Source organism: Pituophis catenifer, unplaced genomic scaffold (genome assembly GCF_029215685.1).
Source record: "Pituophis catenifer annectens isolate HBS135680 unplaced genomic scaffold, rPitCat1.0.hap2 SCAF_1, whole genome shotgun sequence".
NCBI classification, from domain to species: Eukaryota; Metazoa; Chordata; class Lepidosauria; order Squamata; family Colubridae; genus Pituophis; species Pituophis catenifer.
The window spans coordinates 332,900,667-332,920,482 of NW_027256881.1; the positions used below are offsets into that span (position 1 = coordinate 332,900,667).

The 19,816-nt window shown below is 43.9% G+C and overlaps 1 protein-coding gene across 1 annotated transcript in view; it reads left to right on the forward strand.

Moving 5' to 3' along the window:
* Window positions 1-8,766: 8,766 nt before the first annotated feature.
* The window catches only part of PALM (paralemmin), a 90,004-nt gene continuing 78,954 nt past the window's right edge, over window positions 8,767-19,816 (forward strand). Inside the window, exon 1 of the mRNA XM_070943590.1 lies at window positions 8,767-8,890. Coding sequence (XP_070799691.1) covers window positions 8,886-8,890 — 5 coding nt within the window. The 5' untranslated portion in view covers window positions 8,767-8,885. The remainder of the gene's footprint in view (window positions 8,891-19,816) is intronic.

The following is a 19,816-nucleotide window of genomic DNA, read 5'->3' on the forward strand; positions in this document are numbered from 1 at the left end:
ACGTGATAGTTGTCTTCCAGTACTTGAAGTGCTGTCAGAAAGAAGAGGGGATTGACTTACAGTACTCTCCAAAGCACCAGAGGGCAGGATAAGAAGTAATGGGTGGAAGTTTGTTAAAGAGCGATCCAACTTAAGTAAGGAGAAATATTCTGACAATTCATCAATGGAATAGCTTGCTTCCTGGACTTGTGGGTGTTCCACCACTGGAAGTTTTCAAAAACAGACTGGACAACCATTTAATTGGGATGTTCAGGTCTTATGCCTTGAGCAAGGGGTTGGACTAGAAGATCTCCGAGGTCTCTTCCAGACATGTGATTTTCTGCTGAGCATCACTGTAGCGTCCAAGACCGTTCAAGAAAATTAAAGACAGACTACCAATTCTGTATTATTTGATGATAAATTAGGATTAATGGGGATTATGAATGTCTCCACTACACTTAGCGTATCTATTTTGCTAGAACTCATCACCCGTCATACCAAACCTCTAATATTCTCTTCAATTAAAAAAAAAATGCTCACCCCAATTTTCATTCTGCCTGCCTTGATTATAGAAAATCTGGGGTTAAATCTCCACCCAGTCCTGAGTTCAACAGAGATCAATTTGAGAACAAGCTGCAGAAGCTTTTTTTTAAACTCTGAATTAAACAAAAATGCTCCAGGAAATGAAATAAAAATCCCCTTGACCTTTATTTGTACCCATTAATTAACTAATGATGTAATAGGTTAATTTAATTACCGGTATATGAACAACTTTCATTTTCTCGGTGCATTTTAATATAAAATTCGTAATAATTCAAAAATATTAAAGGTGAATGATCTGCAAACCAAAATAAAATTTGTGAAGTTCTTGAATTCAAATTGGTTGTAAGTTATTAAAGACAGCTAGGTTGTCTGAACCAGTATGTGTAATTAAGTTTTCTAAAACAGAAATACTGAAAAAAAAAAATTCCACAAAGATTGCTAACAACGCTACAGCTGGACTAGTCAGTTCACTAGCCACAAGGCAAATACTATATTTCTAAGAGCCAATGTGTCTTTCATCTTTACAAGTTCCTTGACTGTTCCTTGTTGGGAGATAAACCAACAATGCAAACTATTATGGCGAGGCAGTTTGGCCTAATGGTTAATGCACCAGGTTAGAAACTAGGAGACTGTCCCACTTTAGGCATGAAATCCAGCTGGGTGACTTTGGGCCAATCACTAGGAGACTGTGAATTCTAGTCCCACCTTAGGTATGAAATCCAGCTGGGTGATTTTGGGCCAATCACTAGGAGACTGTGAATTCTAGTCCCACCTTAGGTATGAAATCCAGCTGGGTGATTTTGGGCCAATCACTAGGAGACTGTGAATTCTAGTCCCACTTTAGGCATGAAATCCAGCTGGGTGACTTTGGGCCAATCACTAGGAGACTGTGAATTCTAGTCCCACTTTAGGCATGAAATCCAGCTGGGTGACTTTGGGCCAATCACTAGGAGACTGTGAATTCTAGTCCCACCTTAGGCATGAAATCCAGCTGGGTGACTTTGGGCCAATCACTAGGAGACTGTGAATTCTAGTCCCACCTTAGGTATGAAATCCAGCTGGGTGATTTTGGGCCAATCACTAGGAGACTGTGAATTCTAGTCCCACTTTAGGCATGAAATCCAGCTGGGTGATTTTGGGCCAATCACTAGGAGACTGTGAATTCTAGTCCCACTTTAGGCATGAAATCCAGCTGGGTGATTTTGGGCCAATCACTAGGAGACTGTGAATTCTAGTCCCACCTTAGGTATGAAATCCAGCTGGGTGACTTTGGGCCAATCATTAGGAGACTATGAATTCTAGTCCCACTTTAGGCATGAGAGCTGGCTGGCTGGCTTTGGGTCAGTCAACTCTCTCTCAGTCCAACTCACCTTACAGAGTGGTTGTTGTGGGGCAAATAGCAGGACGAAAGAGCATTAGGTATGTTCACTGCTTTGAATTATTTATAAAAAAAATAAATATTTAAAATATTACTTTTGCTTTGCTTTGTGGGTTTGCTGGAGGTGTTTGGTTAGTAATTGATGAGACGCCAGTACATTGTTGTTGATGAAAATTCTGCTCAATACCATATCAATCCTGCGGTATGCAAAAACGGTCCTTGAATCATCAATATTTTCAGGGAAATGTGGCCTATTATATTGCCATCTAAAGATTGATTTTTCTATCTCTTAGGAGGGGATTTGTTTTTCCAGTCAAGTCCTGCCCCCTCCCCTCATTTTTGAAAAAGAAATCTGAAGTTCATGGTTGCTGGCAAAATGAAAGAAACACGGTGGCATTTTCAGAAGGGGCTAGATCAACCTTTCTTTATCTTTTTTCGTTATTATTATATTTATTTTACAATATTATATTTTGAAGGGCTTGTGCTGGAGTTAAATCAAACAGCTACACCTAGCAGAGGCCTAAAGCACTTATTTTGCTTCTTATTTCTATTAAAACAAAACCAAAAAAACCCCCCATGTTCCACTAGAATTTGGCATTCTGAAGGGGGCTTTCAGCAGTAAAATTTGGGAGGTGGGCTGTGATCATTGCAAAAAGGGCTGGAGGAAACACAGGCTGGTTTGAGATCTAAACCAGCGGTCACCAACTGGTGGTCCATGGACCACTGGTGGTCCGCAAGAAAATTTTGGTGGTCCGCAGAAAAATTATTTGCATTTTTTGTATTGCACTAAATCAGGGGTCCTCAAACTACGGCCCCTGCATGCAATGAACATTTGTGTTGTTGCAGAGAGTCTCCCCCTTTGGGGTCTTTTTGTGTGGGTTGGAGGAGGACAGAAATTCCGACTTGGGGTCTGCTTCTGCCTCCTGGTGCAAAGCTTTGGGCGAAAGCTGGAGGGAAGTGCTGCTGGTGGCGAACAGCTGGAGGGCCTTGTTCCAGTGGGACTGCATCGTGACCTGGAACTGGCTGATCATCTCAGCCCGCTGAGCCTCCAGGCGCCGGTACCTGGCCTTGCACTCCCACAGGTCTCCCCTCTGCTTGGAAAACCTATGCTTGTGCAATTTGAACTGAGGTGTTTTGCCAAGTCTTTCTCATGGTGGCTGCTTAGCTCCAACAACTGCTTCCTGTTAGGGCCGTAAGGAGCCCGGGCGGAGAGGCAAGGAGTGGCTGGAAGGGGAGGGGTGAGTAGAGGCTGGCGAGAGGCGCCCCTCAACATGAGTGACATAGAGTTGTCCACGCCCACCCAGTCACATGATCACCTAGCCACGCCCCCCCAGTCGGTCATTAGGGAGATCATATTAGTGGTCCGCGGGATTTAAAATTATGAATTAGTGGTCCCTTAGGCTCGAAAGGTTAGTGACCCCTGGTCTAAACAGTTATTACTGGATGTCTTAAATGACCCCTCTACAGTAGTGGCCAAAATTGTGGAACCCTTTTGGGAAAAGTGTATTTTCTAAAACTAGCTAATAACACCACTTTTTTTGGAGTAATACCATAAAATTATATATCAATGGAAAGATAATTTAATCAAGAATGTAATGCAATAACTTTTATGAAGGATTTGCTATTAGAATAGCAGTTACAGTATAAAGAAGAAAAGTGAAACAGGTAGAAAAAATGAGATATACAAAAATTATCACCATAGAAAAAATGAGATGTACAAAAATTGTCAATGAATACTTAGTTGGGTAACCTTTAGCATGAATTATGGCCTTACAACGTCTTCCCATGGAGTGAACCAAGTCTTTTAGTTCTGCAGCTGTTATAATGTGAAACCAAGATTGAATGGTTGCTTCTATTAACTGGGTTTTATTGCTAGGTCACTTCTGACTTATAAGTTTCTTTAGTCGGCTCCATAGATTTTCAATTGGGTTAAGGTCTGGGCTATTCCCAGGCCATTCCAGCAGTGGAATATGATTATCTTGAAACTCCAAAAAAAAAAGTGGTGTTATTAGCCATCAAACTTCAAAAATACACTTTTCCCAAAAGATTTCCACAATTTTGGCTGCTACTGTAGATAAGATCTACCATCTAGCCGGCACTGCCCCCCCTGCTGTTCGCAGACAAGCAGCAGCATACAGACAGAGGCTCAAATCATAAATATTTAGACCAGGGGTCAGCAACCCGCGGCTCTGGAGCCACATGTGGCTCTTTCATTCCTTTACTGTGGCTCCCTGTTGCCAGTCAGCACCACAATTTTGAGAGGAGCTTCCAGTTAAGGGAGGGGGGACGCATGGTGTGCCAGGAGGAGACTTTATGGCAAGGGGCGGGTTTTCCAGTCAGCCCCACAATTGATAGGGCTTTCGGTTAGGAATGGTAGAGAAAAAAGGATGCCGCGCTAGGAGGAGACTCTATGGTGGGGGAACCGGACTTCCGGTTGGCTCCAGAATTGAATGGGGGGCTTCTGGTTAAGAGCTTTGTGGCTCTTTGAGTGTTTAAGGTTGACGTCCCCTGATCTAGACGACACCTTCTCTATGGCCTACAACCAGCGCATCAGAGATTGAAATCCAGGAAAAGCTTCCTTAGGTTGACAGAAGAGTTCGAAGAATTTGAAAGCAGAGTGGACCTATGGATAATCCTCAACTTACGACCAAAGTTGAGCCCAAAACTTCTGTTGCTAAGTGAGGCAGTTGTTGAGTTTTGCCCCGTTTTACAACCTTCCTTACCGCAGTTGTTAATCAAATCACTGCAGTTTTAAATTAGTAACGTGGTTGTTAAGTGAATCTGGCTTCTCCATTGACTTTGTCAGGTCACAAAAGGGGATCAAATGACCCAGGGACACTGCAACCATCATAAATATCGGCCAGTTGCCAAGCATCCAAATTCTGATCACGTGACCATTGAGGATGCCGCAGTGGTCGTGTGAAAAATGATGTCACTTCTTTCAGTGTCATTTTATACTTCTAAAGGTCACTAAATGAACGGTTGCAAGTTGAGGACTGATTGATTATACATAGAACCAATACTGGGTGGAACCAACAAAGGAGCTGGCAGCTGGGTCTGATGAAAGCTGGGAAGTATGGAAATTGTTGAATAAGCTGCACACAGGTACAAGGTCCAGAGGCACTCTGAACATATGGGGCTCTCTGTGGCTTCTGCTCATTGCAATTGTGGTGACAATCAACAACAACAACACATATCATATGTATACCTGCGCTCAGTGTACACTTGCAGATCAGTGGTGGATTCCTCCCGGTTCGGCCCGGTTCGGCAGAGCCAGTAGCTGTGACGATATGACGTCACTGAACTGGTTCTCTTTGTTCAGGAGCTAGGCCCTCCCGCCCCCTACGTTATTCTTACCTTTTATTTGGCCCCGCCCCCAATCTATTCGCTGCCTCCCGAGTCCCAGATGATCGGCTAGAAGGAAAAAATGCTGTTTAAACTCTTGCCACGGGGCTTCAAAGGGCCGCCCTACAGCTGATCAGTGTTAAAAGCCAGTGTGGTGGTAGACCGGTGCCTCCAAAAACAAATGAATAGACCGGTGCCTCCAAGAACAAATGAGTAGACCGGTACAGCTCTGCAAGCAGTTAAAAGTCTGGTAGACCAGTACCTCTGCTAAATCCTAAAGAATTGTCACATGACCATCAAACCACGCCCACAAAATAAGCCACGCCCACAAAATCGGTAGTAAACAAATTTAGAACCCACCCCTGTTGCAGATATCATGGCAGCACAACACAGCACAATTAATGTTGCTAGTTTTTGGGCAAAATCTGTTTAACTTGTACATATTTTAATTTTGTCTTTTATATTTTAAATGCTACGCTATATAGTATGCCTTATTTTCATTGTAATGGTTCTGATACAAATAAACAAACAAGTTAGCCATATCACACCTGAAATACATTGAAGAGGCAATGGATTTGGCAAGAATTCTTTAATTAAGGCCAACTGGTGGCAGCACCTGGCTGATTTTGGCTGATTAGAAAAGAACTAAACAGGATCAGATGAACAGAAGGAAGAGGAGGAAGAAGAGATGACAAACAACTTTATTTATTATTGCCATGTCACTCTAGCCAGCAGGAAAAAAATCATCTTGAAGGAGACTTCAGTAACAGGTAGTCCTTGACTTACGACCGAGTGCAATTTTGACTGTGAGTTGTAATGGTCATTAAGTGGCTCACCCATGTGACCACGCCCAATTTTATGACTTTTTTTGTGGTGGTCATTAAGCAAATGCCATGGTCAGAGTGAATGTATTGGTCGTTAAGCGAAGCCATTGTTTGCTATAGGGGTTGTTTTGGGTTTTATTTTGGAAACCGGGAGTAAAAGTCAATTTCTGGCAAAAGCATCATAAATCAGTCTTTGTGGGAAAAGCACCATTGGGACAAAGGGTTGTGTGACTCACCCTTAAGAGGCACTAGATCGGCGGTCACCAACTGGTGGTCCGTGGACCACTGGTGATCTGCAAGAAAATTTTGGTGAAAAATTATTTGCATTTTTTGTATTGCACTAAATCAGGGGTCCTCAAACTACGGCCCCTGGGACAGATACATGCAATGAACATTTGTGTTGCTGCAGAGAGTCTCCCCCTTTGGGGCCTTTTTGTGTGGGTTGGAGGAGGACAGAAGTTCTGACGGGGTCTGCTTCTGCCTCCTGGTGTGGAGCTTTGGGCGAAGGCTGGAGGGAAGTGCCGCTGGTGGCGAACAGCTGGAGGACCTTGTTCCAATGGGACTGCATCATGGCCTGAAACTGGCTGACCATCTCAGCCCACTGAGCCTCCAGGTGCCGGTACCTGGCCTTGCACTCCCACAGGTTTTCCCTCTGCTTGGAAAACCTATGCTTGTAGTCCTCAGTAAGGTGCTTCTACTGAGCCTCCTTCTCGGTCAGATCCAATTTGAACTGAAGTGTTTTGCCAACTCTTTCTCATGGTGGCTGCTTGGCTCCAACAACTGTTTCCTGTTGGGGTTAGGGTTAGGGTTAGGGTTAGGGTTAGGGTTAGGAGCCCAGGCGGAGAGGCAAGGAGTGGCTGGAAGGGGAGGGGTGAGTAGAGGCTGGCGAGGTGCCCCTCGATTTGAGTGACATTGAGTTGGCCACGCCCACCCAGTCACATGATCACCTAGCCACGCCCACCCAGCCAGTCATTAGGGAGATCATATTAGTGGTCCGCGGGATTTAAAATTATGGATTTAGGCTCGAAAGGTTGGTGACCCCTGCACTAGATAATCCCCAGTCAGAGTAGTCATAATGTTGAATTTGGGTATTGGCTGGGAATTGAACAGATGATCTTTGAAGGCCCCTCTACTTCTGTGTATTGTCTTAGGTGACAGAAGCAAAACAGACCATCCCTGTATACCAGAGGTCTTCAAACTTGGCAGCTTTAAGACTTGTGGACTTCAACTCTCAGCTGGCTGGAGAATTCTGGGAGTTGAAGTCTACAAGTCTTAAAGCTGCCACGTTTGGGGACCCCTGCTGTATACCCTAAGGCTAAGCCCTAAGGTAATTTATCTGCCTGGGCCCAGAATATTATGGGAACATAGTTGACGCTCGCCAACCAAGGTTGGATTCAGTATTTTGTGAAGCTGTGATTATAAGGCAACTTCATTTGCTCACTGGAGAGCATATTTGGCGAGGAGTAAATATGAGTGGATCACGTCTTAGCTCAGCTGTCCCTCCCTCTCCCTGCAAAGTTTTCAGTTCATTTTGGTCTGAACCACTGTTTCTCAAGTCTCAGCCATTTTTAGACGTGCGGACTTCCAACTCCTAGAATTCCCCAGAATGGCTGCAGAATTCTGGGAGCTCTCCCACTTCTTAAAATCGCTGAGGTTGAGAAACACAGGCCTAAGGACATAAAGAGTGGAAAGCTCTTCTATGTTTCTTAATTGTGTTTCTGCTGAAAGGCAGGCCTGTGTCTGTTGCTGTGATTTCCCTACTTTCTCTTTTTGTTCCAGAGAGGGAAACACTCTGCACATGCCCAGAGTGCCTTTGTCCCACAGTGATGCAATCTATCACATAAATGCAACCAAGCAAGCCAGCTAATTTGCTTAGGGATTTCCTCTGGCTAGGAATGGGTCTTGTGTCGAATTGCCCTTTCCTTTTCTTCCAGTCAGAAGACATCCTCTTGCCCACAAGGCGAATTTCTCGGCTGTTCCGCGAAACCCATCCTCTCGTTCGCGGATTTCTCGGGCAGTTTGTGCCCAGACCGAAGCTCATCATGGTTTGCATTCATGGCTCATTTTAACCGTGGCTTGTCAAACCAGCCAGCCAGCCCTGATAAAGCGAAGCCCTGAATTTAGCGCCCTTTCTCAAGCCCAGAAAGCGCCCCTTGCGCTAAGCCCAAAGCAAACCCGCTTTTAAAAACCGAGCGCCATGAGGAAAAGCAAGCCGCATCTTCTTTCCCTCCGGAGCGTAAGAAAGCAGCGCAGCCCGCCGCAACGAGCTGAGGCGAGGGCAGAAGCGCTGAAGCAACCGGGCGGCTCCCACCAGCCGTCGCGCACCGCTCGGCTCCCTCAGAAGCCTCTCGCCTGCATTCAGAGCTCGCCGGCTGCCTCTCTGCTTTTTGGAGAAAACACCCGCCGTGGCGGGAGGCGACCAGCAAGGGGCGCTATTGCAATGCTGGAGGAAGGCCGGCTTGGGAGGGGAGGTGGGGGCTCAACTGCACCCGCGCACATACACACACACACACACCACACACACACACATCCATCCCACACTCGCGCATAATAGCCAAGGCTTCGCATCCTCGGCTCGCACAGCCCATCCGCTCGGGACGGTAACCAACGCCGGATGGGATGTGGAGTCGTCAGGTGCAGCCGTCACCGCCACCTTCTCTGACGGCCTCTGGAAATCAGAGCTCTTGACGAGGAGGAGGAGGAGGAGAGGAAGATTAATCCCGCTAAACCGGCTCTTCCCCCTCCCTTTTCTTGCACCTTGCAAGACCGCCAGACTGCCGGGAGTAGCCGAGGGGAGCACCGCGGAGTCCTGAAAAATGGAGTAAGCGTTTCTTCTCTTTCTTTCTTTTTCTCTTTCTTTCTTTCTTTCTCTCCTTCCTTCGCTCCCGGTCCGCGCCTGGAAGGTTGCCTTTTGGTGTCGGGAGTCTTTCCCCGTCTTCGTTCCGCCTCCCGTGCTTGGAGCAGCGGCTCCCTTGCAATATGCTGGGTACCCCTTGGCTGTGGCTGATGGGGCGGGGAAGAGACGTTGCAAGGTTTTGGCCGGGGCAGATCTCGCCTCTTGTTCCCCCCCCCCCCCCCGAGGAAGGAAGCGATGCTGCTGCAATGGGCACCTCGGGCTTCAAGTCTCCACAGCCTTGTTGTGTTTTGCCCGTCAAACTCTTGGCAAAAAGGCTGGCCGGCTGCACACCCCGGAATGGGAAGGGAGCTGAAAGAAAGGCTGGTCCATTTTCTCAGGGGGTGACGCTCCATCTCTTTCTCGCAGCCTCTCCCTCTCTCTCTCTTTTTTTTTTTACCTGTTGTTGCAAGCTTTCATCTGCTGTGTGTGTGTTTGCGTGGTAGTGCGTGACTGCCTCCACCCAGTCACCCCCCCCCCATCCAAGCAATGACTCAGGCGATTCTGAAAGAGATGCACTTGGTGGCTTCCCACTGTCTCTGTCTGTTCCTTCCAGTCCAAATTGGCTTGGGGTTGGGTTGGCTTGGTTGTTTTTTCTTTCTTTCTTTCTTTCTTTCTTTTTTCGACCCAGGTGGAGACTGCCTTTCAGGGTGGGGTGAGGTAGGCCCATCAATTCAGCCTCCTTCCCTGAGAGAGAGGGGGGGGGGGCCCTCCCAAACCACCATGGGCTTGCCTCAAGCAAAAAATAACAAGCCTTCTTTTATTATTATTATTTGACATTTTAATTTCTTCGGATGCTCTTGAGCGAAAGCACCTTTGACAAGGAGGATGCCTTCAAAGCCCCGGATTGACAGAAAACAAAGGAATGGATTTTAAGGGAAGGCTTCCAGTCAGGGCCTCCCTGTAACAGCTGTACGAAGTAAAGGGCATTGGAATGGATGCATGCCTATCCATACCTTTGTTTTTATTTCCTTCCTTATTAATAAAAACTGCCCCTAGGTTTTTGCCAGCCTGTTTCTAATTGGTTCTTCTTCTTCTTCTTTTTTTTCAATGGGTACACAGGACGACAAAGTTGGCGGGGCAAGAGATGGGCACATTCCTTTAGTCGGTCTTGCAACCCTTGCCTGAAACCTTTGCTAAAAAAAGGGGGTAAAAAGGGAAGGATTTTGACATTTCGTTGCCCACTTTCTGACGAGGAACTGAAAATGTGCTTTTTGTCCCCAGTAATCTCCAGTAGGAATTGCTGGCGCCGGGCACAATCTCTTGGGAGGCTTCCCAGCCGAACTGTCTTGGTATCCACGTGTGCCAATTAACAGAATTAGACTTCAGCCAGGGGTGTCTTCTAGATTGCTAGAAAAATTGCTGCAGTGAATTGAAATTTCAAGTTTCTGTTTTGGACCCTTCCCTTCTGCTGTTTGAATGTTTTGGGTGTTTACCACAGAATGTTCCGTGGTTATAACCAGAACGCATCTTGAGATTTATAATGTTGTGTTTTATGGGGATAAAAAAGGATTGACCTTAATGTACTCCCAAAAGATAAGGACTGAAATGTCCTTTAGACAAAACAGTGCAATATTTGTTTTAAGGAAAGCTCTCTTGTTCTTCACTAAACAGCAGACCCCCTGTGGTAAACCTGGCTTTGAAAGGTTTAAAAACTTCCCTGGAGCCTGGTTTTAGGCTCTGAATGTTTTTATCTTCTGTGGAGTTTATTGGAATTCTGGGAGAGCAGATGAAAAAAGATGAGATTTCCCTCTGCTTTCATTTAAATATTTCATTTGTCTTTTGGCAGCTACTGTTAAGCATCCAGCTAATTGATTTTTATTTTTCCAGTAGCTACATAAAACTAACCATCTACACTAATAATAATATACTTTTGCCTGTATAGCTCTCAACCTCATAGAGTATCCCAGCCCTGTTTCCACAACAAAGGGGTAACCAGGGAGGGCTTAATAATAATAATAATAATAATTCACAGTTGTATACATATTAAAATATAGACCTCCTAGCCAGAAAGTTGCCTTTGATGATATGAGTGGCATATAAGTTAAATAAATAAATGAATAAATAAATAAATAAAGTATATTTTTCCAGGAAGAAACATTAGACCGTAGAAAGAAAACAGCTCCCCCCCCTTTTAACGTTATTTATTTTATATATCAAATTTGGAGACTGCCCATCTCACCCACTGAGTGACTCTTTTGATCTTAGCTTTGCTACCCTTATTTTGGAGCTTCAACAAATTAAGGATTTTCTCCTTTGATAGGCGAAGCAAATTTTGAACTTGGTTCCTTTGCTTCTAACTAGGCGGTCTGAATTGAGCTTCTTTCGAGAGGGGCCCTGCAACCTTAATTTCTGGCTCTTGTTTTTCACACACTTGTCCCTGCTTGTCAGCTGTGGATCTAAGAAGTGCATTTCTTAGCTTTTCCTTGATTGCATGGTTATCTTTTTTAAGAGCATGCACTGCCCACTTGTTTCCCAAAGAACTTGAGGCAGCATCTGAGCAACCCATCATTTTATTTCTTCCTTTGGAAGAATTGAACCTCAGCGTTCAAGGTGCTGTCCGGGATCCCACTGCTTTTTAAACGGGTGTTGTTCCAGAGTGGTGTTGTTGTTTATGGAAGAGCCAGTTTGATGGTTCAAGAAACTGGATTAGTCAGGCCTTAGACATGAAGCCATCTGCTTCTAGTCTAGCCACCTGAGCAATTACACCAGTGTTTCTCAATCTCAGCGAGTTGAAGACCTGTGGACTTCAACTCCCAGAATTCCCCAGCCAGCCAAGCTGGCTGGGGAATTCTGGGAGTTGAAGTCCACAGGTCTTCAACTCGCTGAGATTGAGAAACACTGCATTACTTCCAAATGGCTTTCACGTAAATGCTACAGAGCTCTGAGACAACACCCAATTTAAGAGCAGTGGGACTACAGACGACCCCAGTTCAAAGTGAGCCCCAGTTTTTAATATTCCCACAGCCCTAAGAATGTAAATCACATATTGTCCCGAAGATGCTTTTCCGAAAGGCAACTGTACTTACTTGGGTTTTTTTTCCTTTGAAAATATTTCACTTCTTGTCCGAGAAGCTTCTTCAATTCTGAATGGGTGGGTTTATATTCTTTTACAGGCATCTAGTCATTAGCACTAGTATGTATGCATGTGAATGTAAGAATAGAATAGAATAGAATAGAATAGAATAGAATAGAATAGAATAGAATAGAATAGAATAGAATTCTTTATTGGCTAAGTGTGATTGGACACACAAGGAATTTGTCTTGGTGCATATGCTCTCAGTGTACATAAAATAAAAGATACGTTCGTCAAGAATCATAAGGGACAACACTTAATTCTAGTCATAGGGAACAAATAAGCAATCAAATCATTATTAGGAAACAGTCAATATAAATCTTAAGGATACATGTCAGGTGTGAAGAATCAAGACTACAGATTAAATTCCAGTTAAGCTCCTTCTCCTACAATATGTGAGAGAGTTTGTGCTTCTGTGTGTAAGGCTCTATTAGTATGCTTAAGAGCTAATTTCTCTTATTATCTCTGGGTGGACTGACCATTAAGCTCCTGGACAGGGTCATCGCCAACATCCACCACAATTTAGTTTGAGCATATTCTACAATTCAATCCCACGAGATGAAAAGTTGTGTACAGGATATTGTCGGGTTCACTGAGTTCTTTCCCAGCCACAATCTGTTTTGCAAATAAGCATGTGACTTTCCTAATCTTTCACTATCTCAAAATTTAGTCTGAAACTGAGCAAACTTCGCTGTATCACAGTCCTTTTTTGACGAGTAGCCAAAACTGATAATCTAAAATAATTTAAGCAAAACTTAAAAAAAAAAAACGAACTGCAAAACATCTCTGGAGTTGGCGCCCAAGATTGAAAGACTAAATAATAATGATAATGTTGTCATAACAATGCAAACAATAACAGCACCGTCCCTGCTGTTAGTACTGCTATTACAACTGTTATTGATAGTTAAAATTCCAAAAACAGACTAGAGAATGATAATTAATGATTCTTTTCTATGATGCGCAGAAATGCTAGAGCACGTCCTCTAGCTAGAAAAACTTTGCAAAAAATTATTCCTTCTGGCAACAACCCTTCCCACATCTCGGTTCCCAAACTTTTTAGAGCAGATTTCAGAATAATTTTGACACCATTAGGTAATACAGGAAGTGGCCATGATGTGGATCTAATTAATTTTAAAATGAAGGAGGAGAATGCTCTGAATGGTTATATAACAATCAGTAAGAGTCGGGTGGCATCTTGTGAAACTAATAAAATTTATTAAAAGGCATAAACATTTGTGGGCTGCCACCAAAGCTTATGACTTTCAATAAAAATTGTCAGAAAAGATTCTATAAGACGGGGGGGGGGGGTGTTATTACCACAGACTTAATACAGCCTACAATGTCTCTAATTTGCAAAGCAGTTATTAAAGAGTATCTCTAAGACAGTGTTTCTCAACTTTGGCAACTTTAAGATATGTGGACTTCAATTCTTAGCATGGCTGGCATAGGAATACTAGGACAAGAAGTATTCGACATGAGATGCATATAGGTAGTCCCTGACTTATGACCACAATTGTGGCTGGAACTTCTGACATTAAGCAAGGCAGTTATTAAGAGATCAAATATCCCTGGGAAACTGCAACTATCATAAATGCATACCAGTTGCCAAGTACCTGAAGTGGAGAAGGGTTCCATGTGAACAGCAGCTGAACATGGGTCAAAGTTGGCCACTTTGATTATGTGATCATGGGGATAGTCATATGTGTGAGCTGTAGGCCATTTTTTTTAGCGCTGTTGTAATTTTGGACAATCACTAAACAAAGTTGTAAGTTGAGGACTACCTGTACTAAGAGATCTTGGCCAAAAACAGAAAGCTGACTTATGCAGATCTTTGATCTGGTTCAGTTGTTAGCAAAATGTTTACCTTCATAGGGAGATTTATTAGTGCTCAATGCACATGAGTGCTAAACGGGGCCTCCCTATTCAAGAGCAATTTAGCTCTGAATACCATAAGCAGTGGGGAAAAGCTATGGTTGGAACTAATTAGAAGCATCTAATTGGCCACTGTGGGAAAAAAGATTCAGTGAAGTTGACCCACCCACAGTCTTTGGTTTTCTGAGATCTGTCTTCCATGGCAACAAGTATTAATCAGGTTATCTGAATGGAACTTTGAATTAGAAGTCCTGAGCAATCTACTCCAGAATAGAATATCATTTGTTGTAGGTTGTACAATGGGTCTTCATATACTGGTTGGTACCACCCCCACCCCAATTTCTGGTTGGTCATTGGGTGGATTGGGGATGGGGAAGAGATTAATTTAGTTCATGAAGGAAGACTTGAAACAAAACTTAGTTATCACCTGAGATTTTCAATTCCCTGAATTTTGAAGTGTTATCCACAAATAATAATAAAGAATGTATATTTAGGGAACAGCGTGTTCAAAAAATACATGTTTATGTTAAACACATTTAAATGCATTTAGGAAAAAATGCACTTGTAGATTCCTCCCCTCCCTCCCCACACACACCCCCTCAAAAAGACCAAATTTCTGTATATTAGGCAAATGGAAACAATGCTGTATTGCGTAGTATTGGAGATAGTGCACCAAAATATTTAACCAATTTTAGTGCCAACTTCTTTTTAAAAATATCAAATCAAATTTGACAAGAGTCAATAGAATGAAACCCACAAAAAATTGGACAAATTAATCAAAATCAGAAACAGAGAGAAACTAAAACAGACAGATTTATCCATTCTCTTTTGGAACCAGAAAGGTACAGTTTAAAATTGATGGTAGTCTGATCCCAAATGGAGCCTCTACATTTCCCTATTGTCTGGTTCGGTGAATTAGAGATAAAACAGGATGATGGCTAAGGAGGACTCCTTTTCACATCTTGCCTTGCGTTGTCTTCAAGGAATTAACAGCACCTAAGGATGTACCTAGAGGTGGGATTCACTTACCTTCCTTACCGGTTTGCAAATGTGACGCACGTGCCTCCTCTGCGCATGCGCACAGCCTTCTGCACATGCACAGTGCTGGCACATTACATTCGGGCGGGTGGGCGGAGCCTCCCGCAGTTGCCACTACCAGTTTGCCTGAACCGGCTGAATCCCACCACTGGATGTACCTATCACTTTTTCAAATAGTCATCATATTCCCATATTATAATCATGGGACTTGTTATTTATATGCAATACATTTTTACATGTAGGGAGTTGGCTTTTTGGATGCAGGGAAAGAATGGGGGGTGGGAAAGATCCAGAATCTCTCTTCCTCTGCTTCTCCTCCCAGTCCCATGGGAGTTATTCCAATCTGTTTTGAGAGCAGCAGAGCAATGGTAAGGTAAACAGGGAATCAGATTTCAACCCCAAGAGCTGCTTCTGTACCTCAGACCACAACACAACTCTTCAATTGGGTGCCTCCCAAACGTGTTGGACTACAGAACCAGTAATCCATTAATTGAGCTGTTGTCTAACACATCTGGAGGACATCATAATGGGGAAAACTGCATTACCAGCAGCTCATCAATCAGGACAGCATTATCAGCTCCTTTGAATAACTCTGGAGCAGGAAACCATCAGAAAGCATTGGGGGGGTGGGGAAGCAACCTGGAGAAAAACATTGAAGTGGAAGCATTAATGCTGCCATTCTCTCCAATGTTCTCAGTTGTAATATTAGCCGCATGGCTCTAAGGACAAAACAAACAATTAAAGAGAGTAGTTATCACCTTTTTTTGTTTGTCTTTAGGCTGTTTGGCTTGATGCCATTATATAAATACACTTTAAAAAAAAAAGGATTAATGCACCCCAAGCTGCAAGATTTTGGCATTCTCACTTGAAATGCAATCATAGGAGCATACCAATGAAGGAGCATACCAATCAGCTAAATAAATATAATTTTATGACATTTTTTGGGAGAACATCAACATCTTGTGTTGATTTGGCCATCTCATGAGTCTTCAGTCATTTTTTAAAAAAATTATAATTTTGGCTGGCTGGGGAATTCTGGGACTTGAAATAACTATATTTTTCTTATAAGTCTACCAACCATTTCTTATACTTTCACACCATTGTAGCCAATATGTAAATGTTCTATTATCTCCCTTATAGCCCTTTGTCATGGAACTATTTTCTCTACTTTTGTAATATAATCCATAAACAGACTCCAGTCTTTAATAAAAAAAAACTGTAGATTTCTCTCTAGCAGTCTTGTGTCTCTCAAAGGTGGAGCTAAACGACCTTCCTATTCCCCTTTAACCACATGATTTCCAGAATCCAGAAGGTTGAAAAAGAGACCTACTGATTAGCTAGCCAGTCGGCAGGCTGCAACTGTCCCATTTCAACTGCTGATCTGGTCACATTCAATGTGTGACTCCCCTGAAGTTGCTGAAGCAGTAAATTTGCTCTAGCAAGTCAGTTTAGGTCAGGGGTGTCAAACTCAAGGCCTGCGGGCCGGCTGGGGTGCTTAGATCTAGGCCACAGGACCATCCTGGAAACAGCAAAGGACTGGCCCACGGTGCCTCTGCCAAAACAGCACATGCGTGGGATGCAGTCAGCCCTCCTGAGCTCCATTTTTGCTGGCAGAGGGTTGCAGGAGGCTGTCACAGCCGAAAACAGAGCTTGGGAGCCCGTTTTCGCTGGCAGAGTACTTGGCCACCACAGGCGCCCCCAACATGAGTGACGTCAAGCTGACCATGCCAACTCTGACCACGCCCACCCCGGCCCCCCAAGATCAAACACAACCCTGATGCGGCCCTCAATGAAATTGAGTTTGACACCCCTGGTTTAGGTGTCTGGCCTTTGGAAAATAGGTTGACCCCCTCCTCTCTGTGACAGCCCTTCAAATATTGGAACACTGCTATCATGTCTCCCCTGGTCCTTCTCTTCAGCCATGTTCCTGTAACCGTTCTTCATATGTTTTAGTCTCCAGTCCCCTAATTATCTTTGTTGTTCTTCTCTGCACTCTTTCTAAAGTCTCAACATCTTTTTTATAGTGTGATGACCAAAACTGGATGCAGTATCCTAAGTGTAGTCTTACTAAGGCTTTATAGAGTAGTATTAGTACCTCGCGTGATCTTGATTGGATCCCTCTGTTAATGCTACTTAGGATTGCATTGGTTTTTTTGACTGCCACTGCACACTGTTGGCTCATATTTAATTGGCTGTCCACTAAGACTCCAATATTCCTGTCACAGTTACTGCTATTAAGCCTGTTTTCTCCCAATCTATATTTTTCTTGCCTAAGACTTTACTTTTCTCTACATTGAATTTCATTTTGTTAGTTAGGGCCCAGTGTTCAAGTCTGTCAAGATCCATCTGGATCTTGAGCCTATCATTTAGGTGAATGAGTATGTCATGGCAAAAGGTGTTCACAGCACAATTTCATGATTATTTACTTGGGAGTAAGCAAAGTTCTACTGTCCGTAACTGGGCCTTTTGTTGGCACTTACATGTTCTCTGCATACATACTGCCAGATGAAACAGGCATATGGAGTGATCCAGTAACAAACCCAGGTAGCATTATTCATAATTTGCTGGCGGTGAGGCCTAGATTCAACTCTTGTGCCCAAAGGCAGTCTACACCTGACAATAACTGCTTCCTGGAGATAAACAACAGAGATAAGCTATTAGATTTGTGACCTTTTTTTTCTAGGCAGCTGAAAATAGCACACGGGACCCACCCATTTTATCTCATCAACCATTCTGCTGGGTTAGTTACCGACTGACCCGAGATAAACCAACGAGCTTCATGCTGAGTGGAAATTTGGACATTCTTTCGCCCGGGTGTTTAATCACATGCAGATTTTTACAGGCTTGCTCACTTGCTTGCTTCTGGAAGCTTCATGTTGGCCAGAACAGGAAAATCAGATGAATACAGGGGTGTCCAACCTTGGGAACTTTAAGACTTGTGGACTTCAACTCCCAGAATTCCCCAGCCAGCTAGCCACCTAGGTACACCCACATTACACCAATTCTCCGTGAGCTGCACTGGCTCCGGTCTCCGGTCACAATTCAAGGTGTTGGTTATTACCTTTAAAGCCCTACATGGCTCAGGGCCAGGTTATCTTCGAGACCGCCTTCTGCCACATAGCTCCCAGTGACCGTTAAGATCTCACAGAGTTGGTCTCCTCCGGGTCCCGTCAGCTAAACAATACCGGCTGGTGGGCCCGCAGGGGAGGGCCTTCTCTGTGGCTGCCCCAGCTCTCTGGAACCAGTTACCTCCTGAGGTCCGGACCATCCCCACCCTATTGGCCTTCCGGAAAGCGGTGAAGACCTGGCTTTTCTGGCAGGCCTGGGGCCGTTGATCTTGCTCTTGTGATCTGGCGAGATCCGGCCATGAATGGCGTGAATGAGTTTTTAATGTTTTTAATTTTTTAATTTTTTTTTATAATGATTTTTTAAAATGTATTGTGAGCCGCCCTGAGTCTTTGGAGAGGGGCGGCATATAAATTTAATTAATTAAATTAAATTAAATTAAATTAAAGTTCCCAAGATTGGACACCCTTGCTCTGTTAAGAGGTGAAACTTTTACTATACAGAGCCACTATACAGGTAGTTCTTGACTTACAACCTGTTACTAAGTGACCATTCGAAGTTACAGTGGAACTATCTAGGGAAAGGGTGTCAAACACAAGGCCCGTGGGCCAGATCCAGCCCACGATGTGGTCGGATCCGGCCCGTGGGGCCATCCTGGAAAATGTAAGGGGCTGACCCTCATCGCTCCAGCCCAAAGAGGAAACATCGGGCCAGCATGGCTTTGGCCCTGTCTACCCAGTGTGAAGAGGAAACATGCCAGCAGTTTGGGGAGTGGTGTCAAGATGGCCACGCCCACACAGTCAGCAATGCCCAGTGAGTGGCATCAAGCAGGCCACACCCACCCATTTGGCCATACCCACCCATGCCTCTCCCACCCCCGAGGTCAACCACAGCCCTGATGCGGCCCTCAATGAAATTGAGTTTGACACCCCTGATCTAGGGGATACTTATGACCTGGATTCAAAGTTCCAATGGTTTTCCTCCTCCAAGTCATGTGATTCAACTTCCGGTGCTCAGAAACTGGCTGCATTTATGGCTGTTTATGTGGTCACATGACTGGGTTTTATGATGGTTTGGCTAAAATTGGCATTTGCCTCTGGTTTTCATCAAAGCCACGTGCTTAATGAAAGATCATTTTGTTTAATGAACATGCTGTTCACTTAACAACTGTGATGGCTGCTTTACAACTGCCGCACTCGCTTAATGACTGCTGCAAGAAAAGTTGTAAAACTGTGTTGGTCACATCTACAACCATCACAATGCACGACTATGATGGGCAGGCTCCATTACAGTTATAAGTCAAGGACTATCTATACAGGTAGTCTTCAACTTACAACAACAATTGAACCCAAACTTTCTGCTGTTAAGTGAAAGATTTGTTAAGTGAATTTGTCCCATTTTATGACTTTTCGTGCCACATTTGTTAAGTGAATCACTGCAGTTGTTAAAATAGTAACATGGTTGTTAAGTGAATTAAGTGACTTTGCTTATCAGAAGGCCGCAAAATGACTCCTGAGCACTGCAACTGTCATAAATATGAGTTGTCAAACATTTAAATGTAAATTATGTGACCATTGGGATGCTGGAATGGTCATAAGTGTGAAAAATGGTCATCACTCACTATTTTCAGTGCTGTTGTAACTTTGAACAATCACTAAATGAACAGTACAGGACTACCTGTACTGGCTGTGAGTATAGATACCCTTGTAAAAAGATAGTTTACCTCTGCTCAGAATCAAACACAAGTGAATATACCTGGTGAACCTCTCAGAGGTGTTTGTGATGAAGGCAGATGGAGAGCA